The 16,135-nt window shown below is 53.6% G+C and overlaps 1 protein-coding gene across 7 annotated transcripts in view; it reads left to right on the top strand.

Annotated features, from left to right (window-relative positions):
- TMCC2 (transmembrane and coiled-coil domain family 2) overlaps positions 1–16,135 on the top strand; it is a 39,462-nt gene that overhangs the window by 16,767 nt on the left and 6,560 nt on the right. Inside the window, exon 1 of one of the 7 annotated variants that reach the window (XM_019711441.3) lies at positions 9,002–10,868. The exons of 5 other annotated variants lie outside the window; for them this stretch is intronic. In XM_019711441.3, coding sequence (XP_019567000.3) covers positions 10,842–10,868 — 27 coding nt within the window. In that variant the 5' untranslated portion in view covers positions 9,002–10,841. Of the gene's footprint in view, positions 1–9,001; positions 10,869–11,368; positions 11,820–16,135 lie in introns of those variants that run through there. One more of the 7 variants, XM_019711442.3, reaches the window with a different exon arrangement.

The raw sequence follows: 16,135 nt of genomic DNA, 5'->3' as shown, positions 1-16,135 counted from the left end.
CTCCATTACATTCGCTCAGGCTGTTACTAACTTGGGTTTCTTTTCCTCGAACACGCTATGGAGAGGCAATGAGGACAGCGGTTAAGAGCACAGACCAGCACCAACCCCGGTCCTGCCACTTACCAGCTGAGTCAGGCACTTGACGTCTTTGTAGCTCAGTTTCCCCAGTTGAAAATGGGGATAATAGTAAAGTTGCTATAGTATTAAATGGGTTCATGTATGCAAAGTACTTGGAATGGAGCCTGGCACAGTATCAGTTTTAGTGTTATTACCAACCAAAGAAGATAGGGGAGGAATCCAGAAAGAGTCGTTTGGTAAGAAGACAGTCCGGTTTGGTGCTTCCTAAATGTCTATATTCATTCACTTATTCATGTCACAAGTACTTGTTATATGATACAAGAATGAACAAGCCAGAGGTGCTGTCTTCACAGAGCTCACTGAACAGAGAGGGGAGGCAGACGGGTGAGTGGATAGAATAGGGCGAGAAGGCTGTGATGGAGGCTGTGGGAGCTTCAGCAGACGGGGCCAGAGTTGGAGGGGGAGTCGGCACAGACCTTCAGGAGGAAGCCGTTGAGCCCAATCTTGAAGGCGTATAATGTAGCCAGGGAAGAGCTGGGGGAGGGCAAGTGGGGGGAGGGTGTAGCGTGTGCAAAAGCAAGTAAGCTGGTGCCGGGAGCTGCTGGGGGGTCACTGTGGTTGGGGTGTCAAGCACTTTGTGGGACTGACAGGCTGAGGCTGGATCGCAAAAGGACTTGCCATGTTGAGCCTGGGGATATTGTGAAGCTATGAAAGAGTGTCAGCCAGGAGGAGATCCCTCCGGGTCTCAGTGTAGACAGTATGTGTAAATCGGGAAGGGGGACAGGAGTGGAGTCAAGGAAACCATTTTAGGAGCTATTGCAGGAGTCTCGGCTGCAGCAGTGAGGATGGAAAGGAGGAGACAGATTCAGGAGACACTTGGCGATTAGAGCCAGTGGTACAAAGTGAGACGTGGACATGGAAGGCACAGGAAGCGAAGGACTGGAGGATGATGCCATGATTCCAGAGTTTAGGGACAGGGCATTCTCTAGTTGGGAAAACATGGGGAAGGAGCATGTTGGGAGGAAAGTAATGAGTTAGGTTTGGAGCTGTCCAACTACAGAGCACCAACTGGCAGTGGGGTTCATGGGGCGATGTCTGGGCTGGGGCTCGCGCCCCGGGAGTCAGCATTGAGCTTGAAATCATGGGTGTGGATGAGACCCGGGAGGGTATGCATCAAGTGAGAAGGAGGCCGGGGACAGATCTGACATACAAGGGACAGAGCAGCCGCATACATAGGAGAAACCTGGAGAGAGAGGACACCAAAGCCAAAGCAGAAAGCAGTTTGATGGAGGAGGAAGTACGCAACTGAGTGAAATGCGTCAAGGGTGACAGGTCAGATCAGGATTTGGAAACGTACATAGGCAGTATCCAGTGTGTGGGGGCATCACTGGTAGCCAGCAAGAAACCAGTGTCAGTGTATTGAGGAGCTAGTGGAAGGGGAGGCAGCATGTGTAGCTTGTCTGGGGAGGAGAACGGACGACAATAGTGGGTTGAGGCAGTTTGGTCTCTGTTGGTTTTTAAAAGATGGGATGGGAGAGTTGCAGATCACGTAAAGCCTAGCAGGCCAGGAAAAGGGCTTTTGACTGAGGTTTTATACAGATAAGCGACACCTTTTAAGATCACTCTGGCTGCTGCTGCATGGAGAATAGGCTGTGAGCCAGGGCCGGAGCGTGGGGCTCAGCTAGGAAGCTGTTGGAATACTCCAGGGGTGAGATGATGGTGGTTTGCAGTGGGGTGGGAGTGGTGAGGTGAGGGGAAGTGGCTGAACTCTGGATTTGCTTCGCAGATCGAGCTACTTCCATTGCTGACAGATGTGGGGCATGACGGGGAGTAGGCAAAGGTGGCACACGGGGTTTGGCCTGCAGCTGGAAAGAAGAAATTGCCTTTAACAGAGTTGGAGGGATATGGCAAATGGAACAGTTACTTGGCAAGGGCTTTGGGGGTAGAAATCGGAGCAGGTTTTGGACATGTTACATTTGAGATGGCTATTAAACATCCACGTGGAAATGCCAAGTAAGCAGTCAGATCAATGAATCTGGAGTCTTGGGGAGAGATCCAGCCCGGAGGCATACATTTGGGAGTTGTCAGTGTATAGGTAGATAGATTTAAAATGATGGCATTGGACTATTTGCAAGCGTAGTTTCAACTGTGAAGAAGACTTTTCCAGGAGTGAGATCTGGGTGTATCACCAGAAGGGTAACGTGGCCTCGTGGCGTGCAGACCCCGAGGGGCCCAGCAGCACGTTCGTCCCAAGCACTGTGCCTGCAGCAGCAGCCAGGCCCCTCTTTCAAAAATCAAATGAGAGCAGTTCTATTCAGTGGGGTTGTGTTGTACTGCAGCTGCCTTACGAGGACGCAGGGAGGCCATGAGCTTCGGAGTCTCTGCTGCCTGAGTGTGTTGAGTGAGTGAGCAGTGGGTGCCGTGGGAACCTGGGAAGGGTTGTAGACGTTGGCTGACGGGGAACGCAGGCGCTGAGGAGCCCGGGGGCAGGCACAGCAGCTGGGGAGCTCCTCCCGAGACTTTTCCATGGGGCTCGAGCTTGGCCTTCACACTGCCCCCGAGATATCCGGAGGGCAGGCAGGTGTTTTTCCTTGCTGCCGATCAAGACCAGGCCAGGAGACTCTTGGGTGAGCTGATTGGGGGAGAGTTCCCTAGGTTCAGGGTGGTGATGGGGTAAGTGTTGTTTCTAGGACTCTTCTATCCTTATTTAGAACTTGCAGCTTTCCGAAGCTGTCATGTGTACTGCCTGATTAAGCAAATAACATCCCTGTGAAGGTATCAGAGCAGGTATTATGGTCTCCATTTTACAGATGGATAGACTGAGACCTAGAGGAATGGAGGCTTCTTGCCTGAGGTCACCCAGCTAGTTCATGGCAGAAGAGAGACTAGATCCCATGTTTCTAGCATGTCTACAAGGTCAAACTGAGATCTGAAGTCACCAAAACCATTAGGGACCATTTTTTGCAAGATCCATAGGAAGCAGGTTTGCCTCAGCCCAAGGAGGGTGACTTGATCTCTTGTTTGCCATTTCTCCTTCAGGTACACAGCTTTCCTGACCTGGAGCTGTTCCCCCAAGGATAGGCGTGGCCCTGGGGGGTCCTGAGGAAAGGGAGTACTTCTGTGTCCCAGGAAAGGGGTCTCCCAGCCATCAGTAAACCCTGCTCTGTCAGCTGACTCCCCCAGACCCAGAGGCCATTGGTTGGTGTGAGAAGCTGTGGTGGTTCCACCCTGGTCTCTGGGCATGAATAGAAGGTATTCTTCTCTCGCTAGTAAACACAGCCCCACATGCTCTCTGCAAGCTCCCTGGTGACTACTAGCATCTATTTTTAATTCATAAGCCTCCCCCCCTACCCACACCCCTTGCCATTGTTTAGAATGCACCAGCTGGCTTTCGGACCAGAGAGGGCCCTGTCAGGGGTTGAGTTACCGAAACACCCTGGAGGCAGCTAAAGTTCCTCCGCTGTCCTGGAGAGGCTCACCCCACCCCCATCCTAAGAAAGCAGGGGACCTAGAGCCCTGAGGAGAGGAGGGTTGCTGCAGAGGGACAGAGGGGGCGCACAGTCCCACAGCAGCTCAGCCTTGGTGATGTGGTCTGGTACTCGTGTGTCCCCTCCAGACCCAGTTAACTGTCTTCAAGGTTGTATCTTAAATGAGTTCCCTTTAAAACAAAAATAAGTTGTCATCTCAGCCTCGCCATTCTTTTTTGTTATTTGTGTGACACTGAGCAAGGTAATAACGACTCTGTCTTCTATCTATGAAATAGAAAGAATTGTCATCATTTGTTGGTATCCTGGAGCATTGGCAGGTAAATAGAGAAGGCGGTTCTCCCTCGGGGCATGGACTTACCCTCTGGGCAACCCGGGCCCTGGAGGCTGCAGCAGGAACCACTGGTCATATATGCAGTGGCAGTGGACTGGGGCTGCCTGGTTGCTCAGCACATGAATCCCCAGCCTCTATTTTTCTTTTTTTTTCCGTCTTCTTCTTTTTTCTTTGCTGAGCAGCAGTTCCTAGAAAATGTGTACTCTCAGGAAAATCGAGTAACTCTTCTGTCTGTCCTGCCTTCACTCCCTGCTCCCAGACTTTTGGGGAGTCAATTAACAGGTCACAGGCTTGTATTCCCTTTCTTCCATTCCTTCCATGTCTGGCTTGGTCAATGCTTCCCTCTTAGCTTGTCCAAAACTTCTCCCCAACTGTCACCACGATCCTCTTGCCACTTCTGGACTGTGCAGGGTGCACCCAGCTAGAGGGTGTGTGGAGAGGGCTAGCACAGGAGGCTGGGTTTACAGCCAGCTCTGCCAGGCTAGTCCCTGCCTTTGCCCTGGTTGCCCCTTCCGCTTCTGTGCAGTGTGGCTGGTCCCCCCTGTGGACAAGGAGCAGCAGGGGTGGGAGCTGGGCGCTCACAGAGGGCACCTGGACAGCCTTAGGAGGTCAGCTTGGAGGGGCTCAGGGGCAAGAGGGCTTTTACTGACAGGCCAGCCTACTGACCCTTGGCTTTGAGGGCAGGCAGGGTCGGAGAGAGGGCCAGGTAGGGTGGGACAGGGAGGAGAGGGTGGAGAGACGATGTCATGACTACGTGCTTTCTTGTGGCCTCATGGAGGTGTTATCGCCAGGCCCCAGATGGGGAAACCAGTGGCATTCAGCTCATCATCTAAACCAGAGCAGACTTTGGGCAGCCTGTCCTATGGTACACTGCTCCACCAGATTTATTGAACAACAAGATTTCTCTGCCCTGCTGTAAATAAGCACCCCTGTTTACTTCAAGGGAATGGCAAATGAGGGGCCACCCTTAGCCATAGGCTCGTGCCAAGAAGACAGATCTTGGCAGGCACCAGTGGCCCTGGCTTATTTATGTCGGGGAGCCTGCTGGTTTAGAAGTGGGTGGGGCCAGCTCTGCTGAGAGAAGTTTTCAAATATGTCCCCGTGGTAGCTGGGGGAGGCCAGGCCATCCATCTGTGAGGCCTGCTGATATGTCTGAGCTTGGAGGCCAGGTTACATGGGGGGCCGAAGAGGCACCGCTCCGGGGTCCAGCTGGGTCCCTCAGCCTGTTCATGCAGAGCCGTGTGACGCTGCTCCTGTTCATAGTCACTCGTGCACATGCTCGAGTCTGTGTCAGCCTGAACTCACACCCAGTTGCTGGGAAGGACAGCTGCCTTCTCTGTTCCCCTCCTCCACCCTATCTCATCCCTTCTTCCCTTCTGTCTTTCTCTCTGCATGGAAAGTTTCCTTAGGCAGAACGAGAGCCAGAGGCAGCTAGCCCCGTGGCCTCAGAAGAGCCTCCAGAGGGTGTGCCCGTGATGCCAGCTGTTTGCCAGGCCGAGGCAGGGCAGCTCTGTGATTTGCCATGAACCCTTGCTTCCTGTCCCAGCAATTAAAAACCCCTATTTCTCAGGCGCCTTCAGGGCCCACCACAGCAGTCTATCTCACGGAACCTGGCAAGTCAAGTAATATATGGCAAAGAGAACAGAATACAGTCAATAGTATCGGAATAACGTGATAGATGGTTACAACAGTTATTGTGGGGATCTCTCCATAAGGTACATAAATGTTGAATCACTGTGAATCACATCTGAAACTCATATAATAGTGTATATCAACTGGACTTTAATTTTAAAAGAAGGTCTTCCTTTACCTGATTTGAATTCTGCAGTTTCAGGTGAAGCCTCTTGCCTTGGGGGGGTCCTGTGCCATCAGGAGGGGGGCAAAAAAAATGAGGACTCTTGTCCTTGCCTAAAGCTCTGACACCAGAGAACATAAGCAGCGGCTTCCTCTTGACTTAGAACAGGATTGTGGGCGCAGTCGGTTGCCTGAGCAGGCAACTGGTCTCCGGAGATAGCCTTTATTTGTGTTTTCCCCACTGACATCATGACTTTCTTTCTAGATAGAAAGTTCCCAGTGTTCTCCAGATTAGCTCTGGCTTCTGAGAGTACAGAATTCCCCAGGGTACCGGGGGCAAAGTTAGATACGATCCCAATTGTCCAGCTGAGACCTGATGTCATGCGTTCTCTACCTGCTTGTGTCTGAGCTCAGGCCCAAACACTGGGACAGCCTGTGGCTCTCTGTAGCCCTGCGGCTGAGATGGTGCAGCCCAGACACAGGCAGAGACGCCAGTCAGGTCCCCAGCCTCCTCCCTCAGGTCACAGACTCAGCCCTGGCCTCGGCTCCCTCTGGCACGCATGCCCAGTGCTGCCCAAGAGGAAGGTGTGCTCGAGGCTCGGGTGTCAGTCCCCGTGCCAGAGCTGATAACAGGCAGCAGCGAGAGCAGCCGTGTCATCTGGTTCCAGACGGCAAGGAGCCGGCGCTGGTGATGTGGGTGCGGGTCATGGGAGCTGGCCAGGCCTCTCCAGCCACTGGGCACATTCCTCCCTGGATCCAGCACATCCCGGAGATGCGAAATGTGACCCTGGTCCCCTCTGGTGCCAGATGAGGCAATGGAAATACAGTCTCATTAACCTGATCCCTGCTTCTACCTCTTCTTTCTTTTCATAGGCACAGTTTGGGCTTTCTCTGTTTATACCCCTTCGGGCAGAGGACTCGGAGAGAGAAGCAGTGATGAGCACCCTCTTTCGTTCCTTTTAGGCTCCTAGGGAACAAGGGCTCCCCTGCCCTGCAGTGGGGGGCTGGAGGCAATGAGTGAAGTCTCTGGGACTAGTAGCCATCTCTGACGCCCCTTCTGTCTCCAGTGACGGGTGCTGGGGTATTACAAGCAGCTTGTCTGACTGCTCTTGGCTCCCCGGCCCTTGTTCCCACCTCCAGAGGCTGGCTCAGGTGCCCCCGCTCCTTAGTCCTCTTTGACTTTCACCCAAGTCTGGATTTGGGGAGTTCTCACTGCATCCTCTTCCACCTCTCCAGATACCCCACCCCTGGGACCCCAGCACTGGGCCAGTATCCATAACTCGTGAATAATTCAGCACACAGAAGCTGACTTAGATCCACAGTGATACTGTCACCAGGAGGCCTCCTTGGGGTTGCTGGAAAGGCGAGCCCTGCCCTGGAAAGACAAGTGCTCTGTAATATTAACTTCATTATATAAGGTTTCTTCCCTGCCTGAGAAGGCAGCTTCACACCCAAATATTATCTGGGTCTCATGCCTCCTCAGGGGCTCGGCAGCACCGTGGGCATGCCCTGAGGACACCTGCTCGTCCCACTGACATGTCCCTTTGAGCCTTCCTGGCACCGCCACTCTGTGGAGCCCCACGCTGCAGTTTGCTGAGTGCTTTCCCGTACGTGTCTCGTTTGATCACCTCAGCTCATGGGAAGCTCTGAGCCCTTGAGGCGGCAGGGCACCTAGAGGTCTGTGCTTCAATCCTCTGCTTTTAGAAAGGAATCCTACATTATTCTTGGCAAACAGGGTAGGGTGGAGGTGCTCTGTTTCCTAAAAATGGCCTGAAAAGGTGATACAGCTTTTTCTCTCGGTCACTTTTCCTGGACCTGGACCCAGCGTCCCCTCCCCCAGGAAAATAGAGTGGCTATGAAGGCATGGCATTCTCCCTCTTTTCTAAGCCCACCTGGCACCACTTTTGATTTTCTTCAGTGACCAAGGTGCATGACTCTCTCCACTGCCCAGCATGTGGCTCATGACTGTGCCTGAGGAGGACTCCCTAAGTAGAAGGGTCTCTGGCATTAGACACGCAAAGGACCACTGGGTGGCCAAGATGGCCGCCTCCCTCCCTGAAAGCAGCGGAAAGGTGGCATGGTGTGCGCCTGTGATTTTCCCCTATGGCTGTCTCTGCTGTGGCCTTTCTGCCTGCTTCTCCAGCCCCTTTGGCAGGGCCTGTCCCTGTGCCCCTAGGAAGCATTCCCACCTTGGTTCCTCTAGTTCATCCTGAAGCACGTGACCCCTCTTCCTGCATTTCCTCAGGGGTGGCAGGGCTCCTTGGTAACGTGTGTTTCCAAGAAATGTACCGTCTGACTGGGTCTAAAAGTGAGCGTTGTGGGAGGGACTTCTGAATACTGACCACCTCCCAAACCCCAAAGTCCAAGAGGTGAGCACTAGAGAAGTGGCCGCCTGTCACAGAGGAATCCTAACGGGGAGATTTTCATGGCACATTTGGTGCCTGAGATTTTATTTAAGGCCTCACCTTGTATTCTAAGCTACTATATTAGTTGCTTTTCAGTGTTAGTCTTTGTTCCTAAAGCCTAAGACTTCTCAGATTTCCCATCCTCAGAATGTGTGGTTCGTGCTTCTTTTTTCCAAGACAAAAAAGTAAGTAGGAAGATTTAAAGGGGGTGGGGGGCCTGAAAAACAATAACAAGGGCAAAGGAAGAGACAAGAAAAAGATTAATATTTAGGGTGTTAAAGAAAGCAGGGGTGTGGCATGAAAATTAAGGGACGAGGAAAAGAAAACAGAATGAAGGGGAAACCAGTGAAAGAGGGTCTGAGACCTGCTGGGCGTGCAGAGAGGAGAGCCTTGGGAACAGGACCTGGGCTTGTTTCCAGTGTCCCCTTCCAGGGCGACAGGAGCCCATCTGTCGTCCCCAGACTCAGGCTAACTTGGAGAAGTCAAGAGAATGAGGCCAGAGGCACCTGCCACAGCTCAGCCGCCCGAGCCTGTGCATTCACAGTGTCTTGGCGGAAATGGGGCCTGCAGCTCTGCCAGGCCACAGAGCAGGTGGCAGGGAAGCCGGGGGAATGGCCAGGACTTACCAGGAAGGATACGTAATGGCACTTACCCAGCACCACCTTCTCTTTGCAAAAGGATAGCTGCTTTGTGGCTCATGTCCTTTTGGAGCCTGTGGCTTTAGCTCCCACTGCAGTTCTTCCCATGCGCACTGGCCACTCTCTCAACTTTGCTCCACCTGGCAGCCATTTCTCTGGCTTTTTCGGTCCCAGTCAAAGTCTTCAGGTACCTTCTAGAATGATCATGGGATGTGTGTGTGTGTGTGTGTGTGTGTGTGTGTGTGTGTGTGTATACGCGTGCAGGTGGTGAGGAAGCCGCAGGAGCAGTCATCTATTTCAATAAAACCTACGACATGTCAGGCTTGTTTTACTCATGTTCCCGTTTAATCTCACTGCAGCCTGGGGGATAATGCTGTGTGCACCATTTTGCAGCCAGGAAGACCAAGACTGGGCTCATTCACGTTCCCCCATCTCCCGATACCGTCCATGCTCTCATTCCTCCAGGCTGCTGCCTCTTGTGGTTGTGAGGAAACAGACGTGTGGCAGGGTGATTTACAGCAGGCTTCTGACTCCACACCTTCTATTCTGCCACCGAAAATCTTAGCCAGAGTCCTGGGAATGACATGTCTTCAGACCAGTGCTTTCCAAGCTCCCCACTCCTCACCTACTCCTCCCACTGCTGTTATGGACCCTGAGTCTGTGGTAACTTGACCCAGGAGCCTTAGCAAGTCTGGAGCTGAGACCCAAGCCCTGAGCTTGTATCATCTTCCATCATGTCATGAGGCCTTGGGCTCCTCCCCACCCCCAAAGCAGGAAGCTCTGTGTCCCTCGCAGATACGGGAACATTTCGCACTTGTAGAGACAAGAACAGTCTAGAGGGAAAGGGAGCTCTCTCCTGCTGGCTTGTCTGGCAGACGTCCCCCTGGTTCCTGTTTGTTCCTTTTCTCTCAGCAGACTATTGGTTCACCCCTGAGCTCCACCTCCCTTTTTCCTGAGGTTCAGTTACTGTGCTGATGGGTATGTTGTCTCCGGAGGGGAGCTGAACCTCCCATTAGGGAGATGCCAGATGCCATGTTGGGGCGACTCTCCTCAGGGTCATCTTGGTGGTGCAATGTGGCCTTGGAGGAACCGCTTTCTGGTGCCTTCACGATCCTCAGCAGCCTGGGGAGAGAGACCCCAGGGCTCAGCATACTCAGCCCCTTCCCACCTCTGGTCTCCTGCTGCCGCCGCCTGCTCCCTTGTCTCCTCCTTTTTTGCTTGTAAGGAAAGGTTGCAAAGCTTAGCCTGGTGGAACCTAAAAAGGAGGGGACAGGAGAGGATTGTCTTGAGTGTGAGAAGGCCAGGCTGTCTCCATTGCTACTGTGGTAGATGGACTGTCTTCCATTGTAGCTAAATGAGCTGGTCACTCAGTCATTGTACAGATGTAAATATTGAGGGAGGGTCAGTCTTACGCTAGGCACAGTGACGGGCCTGGACGTACTTGAGATGTGATCCCTGCCTTCCTAGGGACAGTTAAGACCTAGGACCTGTTTACACGTAACCATTATGCAAGTGGACCAGTGCCCAGTGCCAAAGAATAAAATAAAAATCGAGTACCACAGGAGGGAGAGCATCACTTATGCCTGTGGGGAGCTGCCAGAAGCATTCCCTGACCCCACATGTCCCTGACCCCACGTCAGAGCTGCTCCCAGAAGTTGGAACCTGTGTAATGGCTTTTGCTAGGCTCCTGTCCTCATAAACCCCACGTCATCGGCCATCACAAATGTTTGTAAGGTTTCCACAAGCCCAGGGTGTGGGGACTCCTGCTCCTGGAGTTTTGGCTGCAGGACCTGGCACTAGGCCACAGAGATAGCACTGGGCGCTGCTTATCTCCTCGAACCTTCTTGAACTTGGGACCGCCCCATTAGCGAGATCCATGTTGACCCTCAGTATTTAAGCTCTCGGTCCCTCACCAGGCTCAGGTGGGTGCAGAATCCATATCTTCTTTGACTGGAAAATCTGCCATGGAAAGCTGCCCTTAGAGAGACCCAGCAGACCCCTGAGCTCTGTGGCCTCCCACCCCTCTCTGCTCAGCTTACTTTCCTCAGCTGTGGACCTCTGGCCCCCTCTGCTGGCCACTCCCAGGATTTCTTGCTGAGCTGTCAAGATGAAGTCTAAGGAGGAAGAGGCTGCTGTGAGTTTGCTGTCATATTTTATTTTGGGTGTTTATGCCTGGGCATTGCTGTTGGGGGGAGGAAGACAGTGAATGGCAAGCAGAAGCTAGCAGAGAAGTAGCTGTACTATGTCCAGAGCAGAGAGTGGATTTCTAGGCTAGGATGTCAGGGCAGAGGAATTCCCCCGGTGAGGCTGGCTACGGTCTAGTTATTGGAGTAAGGAGGGTGCTTTGCAAGTGATAGTGCAATAAGCCAGAGGGCAGGCAGGGCGAGAGGCTGAGGGCTCTGCTGAGCTGGCTGTGTCAGGATCTGACAAGGAGCCCCTTCCAGGCTCCCGCCTCTTTGTCTTTGGAGAGCTCCTCTCAATCCTGGAAGCCTGGCCAAGGAGGCCCATTTCCATTAGGAGCTGCAGAAGGGAGTCAGTGGGACTGTGCTCTGTTGGGGAGGGGCTGTGTTGGGGGAGGCGTTTGGGGGCACGCGTGATGGGAGCCCCTGTTTGGGTGGGGGAGTGATGCAGATGCACGTGTCCCGGTGAGCTCCCCTGCCCCACTATCCTGGGGCGAGACTTGCTGCCTGTCCTCATGCACACTGAACTCACGGTGGCAACAGCTGGCCTTGGGGACACGCAGGACGGTGTGGGGGCATCTCATAGGGCTTGGTCTTTCAACCTGCTTGGTGATCCCTCTTGTCTCCTCCCAGATGGGAAGGAGCAGCTGGGAGCCCCAGAGGAGGGGAAATCTCCCAGAGCAATCCGCCTCTAATCCCTGGGCTGGGCCGTCAGACTAGAGATGGCGGCTGCAGAGCCTGGGAGCCTGGGCACCCCTGCTCGCACAGCCCGGCTTCCCTTGGCAAGCCCAGTGCTGCCCAGGGACTGTGATCCTGGGGAGCTGGCACAGCCTGCAGAAATCTGGGGCCTCAGAGCCCCTGGCACCCCCTCGCCAACACAGCTTTGGGAAATGGTACCCACACAGGTGAGTTCCCTGGTGGGTGGAAAGAGAGAAGTTCACGGTGGGGGGCTGATGGGAGAAAGCCACTTCTGCAGAGTCTGTCAGGCAGGCTATGCTCACCTCTGGTTTCTCAGAGAGTGGGGCCCCCTCTTCTCTCCATTACAGAGAACTCTTTGTGGATCGGGGAAGGGAGGAGGGATGAACACCAGGCCTCCAGGCTTAGGGTGACTAGTCCTGGGAGGGCCCTTAGTGTTGAGTGAGGGGTCCTTGTGCAGAAGGACTAGTAAAACCTGGAAGGATGCTTCCAGAAACTAGTAGTCATGTGTCACTGTTCCTGGGGTCAGGGGAGCTGATGTGAAGTTAAGTGGAAGAGGGGGAGTGTTCCTGTTTGTGGTTGTTTCTTTCCACAGAAGAACAGTGACAGGGAGAGGGGAGTGTGAAGGTCTAGTGAGCATTGACCCCAGGTGGACAGTAGGACAGTCCAGTGTTGGGTGCTTGGAGCTTTTGGAGAATCCAGAGGATGGAAAATGGAGGAGGCCCCAGGTGGGAGGGCAGTTCGGGGGCTGACCAGGGGTCTGTGGGTGTGAGGAGATAGAGGGGACTACAGGACATTGGTGTGGACACAAAGGCATTGTTCTCAGCAGGTAGGGAATAAGGCATCTGAGGGGAGGGTGTGGTTTTGACCAGAACGCGGGGGTGAACCTAAAGGAAAGACCGGAAGCTGAGGGCTAGAGGAGAGGGGTGTCGCTGCCCAGGAAGAAAGAGGAGCCCTTAGGGTCAGGGTGGGAGGAGATACCCCCAGGCTGTGAGGAAGCTGATTGAAACCTCACCCAGTGTGTGGCTGCCTTGCGACTGTAGGTGCTGCACAGAAGGGTGAGTGAGTACATTTCCTCGTCTGTACATGCTCTGCAGCCTGAAATCCTTGCAGCAGCATGAGATTCCTTGTAAAGCCACCAAGGGCCTGCCATGCCATGGGCGAGCCAAGAACTGTGGGCACCTGCTCTTCGAATCCCCTGTGTGGTGGCTGGGGCCTTGCCGCAGTTTTCACCCCACCATACGGCGGGGAACAGACCCAAGTGTACATACTGTGTTTGCCTCTCCGCCCTCTGGAGAAAAGCTGCTTGGGCTCCCAGGCACCAGTGGAACCACTGGGTGGGCTGGTGCCACCCTCTTTCCCCTCCCCCGTCCTGGGAGTGCTGTGTTTAGCTGTGATGCCTGCATCTCCCCACCAGGAAGAGGAAGAGCCAACAGCCCGGCAGCTGTGCCGCTGCCTTGGGAGAGAATGGGGGCAGCCCCCGGCCCCAGGACTGAGGCCCAGGGTAATTTTTCCAGCCTGCTCTGACTGGAATACCAGATTGGTATGGGAGATGTTGGATTCCCTCCCTCCCAACTGCTCTAGAAGGTCAGACTGCCTCTTCATGCGGAAGGATTTTAGCTGACCATGAGTTTTCCTCTCCATCTGGCCTAGCATACCTCCCTTTCCCTCTGGGAACTCACAGAAAAAGGGAATCTGGGTGTTGTCCATCCCAAGAAGGGTGCTCAAATCAGAGTCACAGGGCCAGAAGTCAGCAGATGGAGGCATCTCGCTGAGTCACCCGGGCCTGACAGCTCACATCATACTCTCCTGCTGGGCCCTCAGGGCCTCAGCCAGGCCCTGCTCAGGCAGCCCTGTGTGGACCTCGACCCATGTGGCCAGGCCCACAGACAAGACAGGTTTGTCACCTGACACCCCTTGTTCCCCACCCTCGGAGGGGACCTGAGGACCACCTGTCCCCAGATGACAGGGCTGCCCTGCTGTCCTAAAGGGAAGCATAGGAGCCCCAAAGCTTTTTTTTTTTTTGGATCTAAAAGTGTTGGCTTTCCACTGAGCAGATGGCTAAGACAGGAAGTCCCATCTCCATGTCAGTCTGTTCTGGGGACCCTCACAGGAGCACTGTGTAAATCTAGGAAGGTGCTGCTGTCCCTGGGGAAGGAGAGTCAGGCCAGGAGCACCCTGCAGTCTCTTGGGAACCTGGGAGTACAGGTATGGAGCACACACGATAGCTAGGATCCCACCCCTCCCGCAGTGTCACGTGAGCCTGGATGCTTACTGCCTGACAGTGTCTAGTGTGTGCGCTTCGCCTCGGGTCCAGGCTGCTGGGCTTGTGTCCAGAGGAAGTGCCGCTGTCTGGTGTCTGGGCCCAGTTAACACCAGGACATGAGCTCCGGCCTGGGAGACCCAGGAAGTCAGGCAGCCAGGGCTGGGAATTCCTCTAATCTGGCTGAGCACCTAATCCTGCTTTACTTAGAGTTGCTGGAAGGGGGCAGGGAGGAGAGGCCAGGGCCCTGTGAGGCCATGTGGAGGGGTGCTCCAGGTGTCTGGGCCATGGGCGGGTCTCACCGGAGCAGGGAGAGCTTCAGACAATGTCCCAGCTCTGGCTCTTCCAGAACATTCATCAGCACTTCTTGGAGCTCAGTCTCTGTGTAAAACAAGGTCTTTGACCCAGGCCCTGGCTGGTAGGCACCTGCACAGGGAGCATGACATGACCTCCCTAATTGCCTAGCATGGAAGGGGGTCATGGAAGAGGCATGGCCCTGCCTCCACAGCCTCCTCTTCTTAGAACTTGCCCAGCCTGTGCACAAGGGTTAATGCTAGTGTCCAGCCCCTCTCAGGGTGATGGGGCAACGGTGCTGGAGCCACAACTGGACAGAGAGCTGGGTGGCCTGGGCACGTGAGGCTCTGTGACAGAGAGGAGCAGTGGCACCTTTTTAGCCCACCCACTGCCGTGCTACAGGCAGGGGGACCATGGGAGTTTCGCCTGCTAGCTACCAGGAGTTAAGTGATCAGTATTGCTCGTTTAGTCACCCAGCCCCGGGACAGGGATTGGGAGTGAGTTAAAAACAACTTCTGCTCTTAAAAATGTGATTGTAAGATGAAGGACCCAGACACCCTCCCACAGACCCATTCCATAGTAGGACATTGGTTGGACCTGCAGCCCAGGCCAGTAGGTTGGAAGACCCGGGCCTTCCATACCCAGGAAGTACAACTATCACTTCTACCTGGTTCTAGAATACTGTCATCATCCCCAAAGGAAACCCATACCCATTAAGCAGTCACTCCCCATTTCTCCCGCCCTCAGCCTCTGACAACCACTAATCTGCCTTCTGTCTCTGTGGATTTAACTATTCTGGACATTTCATGTAAGTGGAGTCATTGAATATATGACCTTTTTTATCTGGTTTCTTTCACTTGGTGTAATGTTCTCAAAGTTCGCATGTTATAGCATGTGTCAGTACTTCATTCCTTTTGTGGCCAAATTATTCCACTGTATGGATAGACCAATTTCGTTTACCCACTTACTGATTAACGGACATTTGAGTTGTGTCTACCCTCTGGCTATTGAGAACAGTGCTGCTATGAATATATGTGTATAAGTATTTATTTGAATACCCATTTTCAGTTCTAGAAGTGGAATGGCTGGGTTACTGGGTAACTACGTTTAGCTTTTTGAGGAATCACCAAACTGTTTTACACAGTGGCTGCACCATTTTACGTTCCCACCAACAAGGTAGGGGGTTCTAATTTCTCCACATCCTCACCAACACTTGTTTTCCTTTTTAAATTATAGCTGTTCTAGTGTGTATGAAGTGTCACTTAATTTATTGTTATTTGATTTTGAGCACCTGCTGTATTCCCTGAGATTATACTGTCACTGTTTCATCCTCTTGACAACCCTTTGAGGTAGGTAGAATTATACCCCTTTTACAGGTGACAAAACTGAGTCCCAGAAAAGTTAATGACATATCCAAAGCACACAGATGACAAGTGACAGAGACAGGCTTCTAAGTCGGTGTCTGACTCCAAGTCTAGTGCTTTTTCCGTTTCCGGGAGTGGGACAAATCACTTTCTCCTTTTCCCATACTCGGCTTTTTCCATCCCTCCTAACAGCTTTTACTTCTTACGCTTTCATTTTCCTTTCTTAAGCGTCCTCCTCCGTGTACCTCCTTGGTTCTCGTTCCCTCGGCCATCCTGTCTCCCTCGAGTCCTGCAAAGACACTGCTGCTCTGGGGAGGCGGTGTGCCCGGGTAGGGGAGGGCATGGAGAACTCACCCTTCCTCCGACATGCTACCTCCTCCATCGGGAAGAGAGCAAAATGGATGAACTGATGGCGAGCAGTACCCAGGCATGGCAGGTCTCAGAGAGGGGCAGCAAGGGGCTGGTTTCCTGCTGCAGAACCCCCAGGCTCGAGTTGGCCCCCGGGCAGAGAAGTGGGCGGGCTGGGGGGCCAGGACCCTAGCCCTAGACCTCTTCAGCCCACCATCAGGCCCCAGTTGGTTTTCTCAGAGTGTCTGTTCTCCTC

Source organism: Rhinolophus sinicus, chromosome 11, assembly GCF_057876585.1.
Source record: "Rhinolophus sinicus isolate RSI-liver-muscle chromosome 11, RSI-T2T, whole genome shotgun sequence".
In the NCBI taxonomy this organism is placed as follows: Eukaryota; Metazoa; Chordata; class Mammalia; order Chiroptera; family Rhinolophidae; genus Rhinolophus; species Rhinolophus sinicus.
This window is presented reverse-complemented; position numbering and strand designations above follow the sequence as displayed.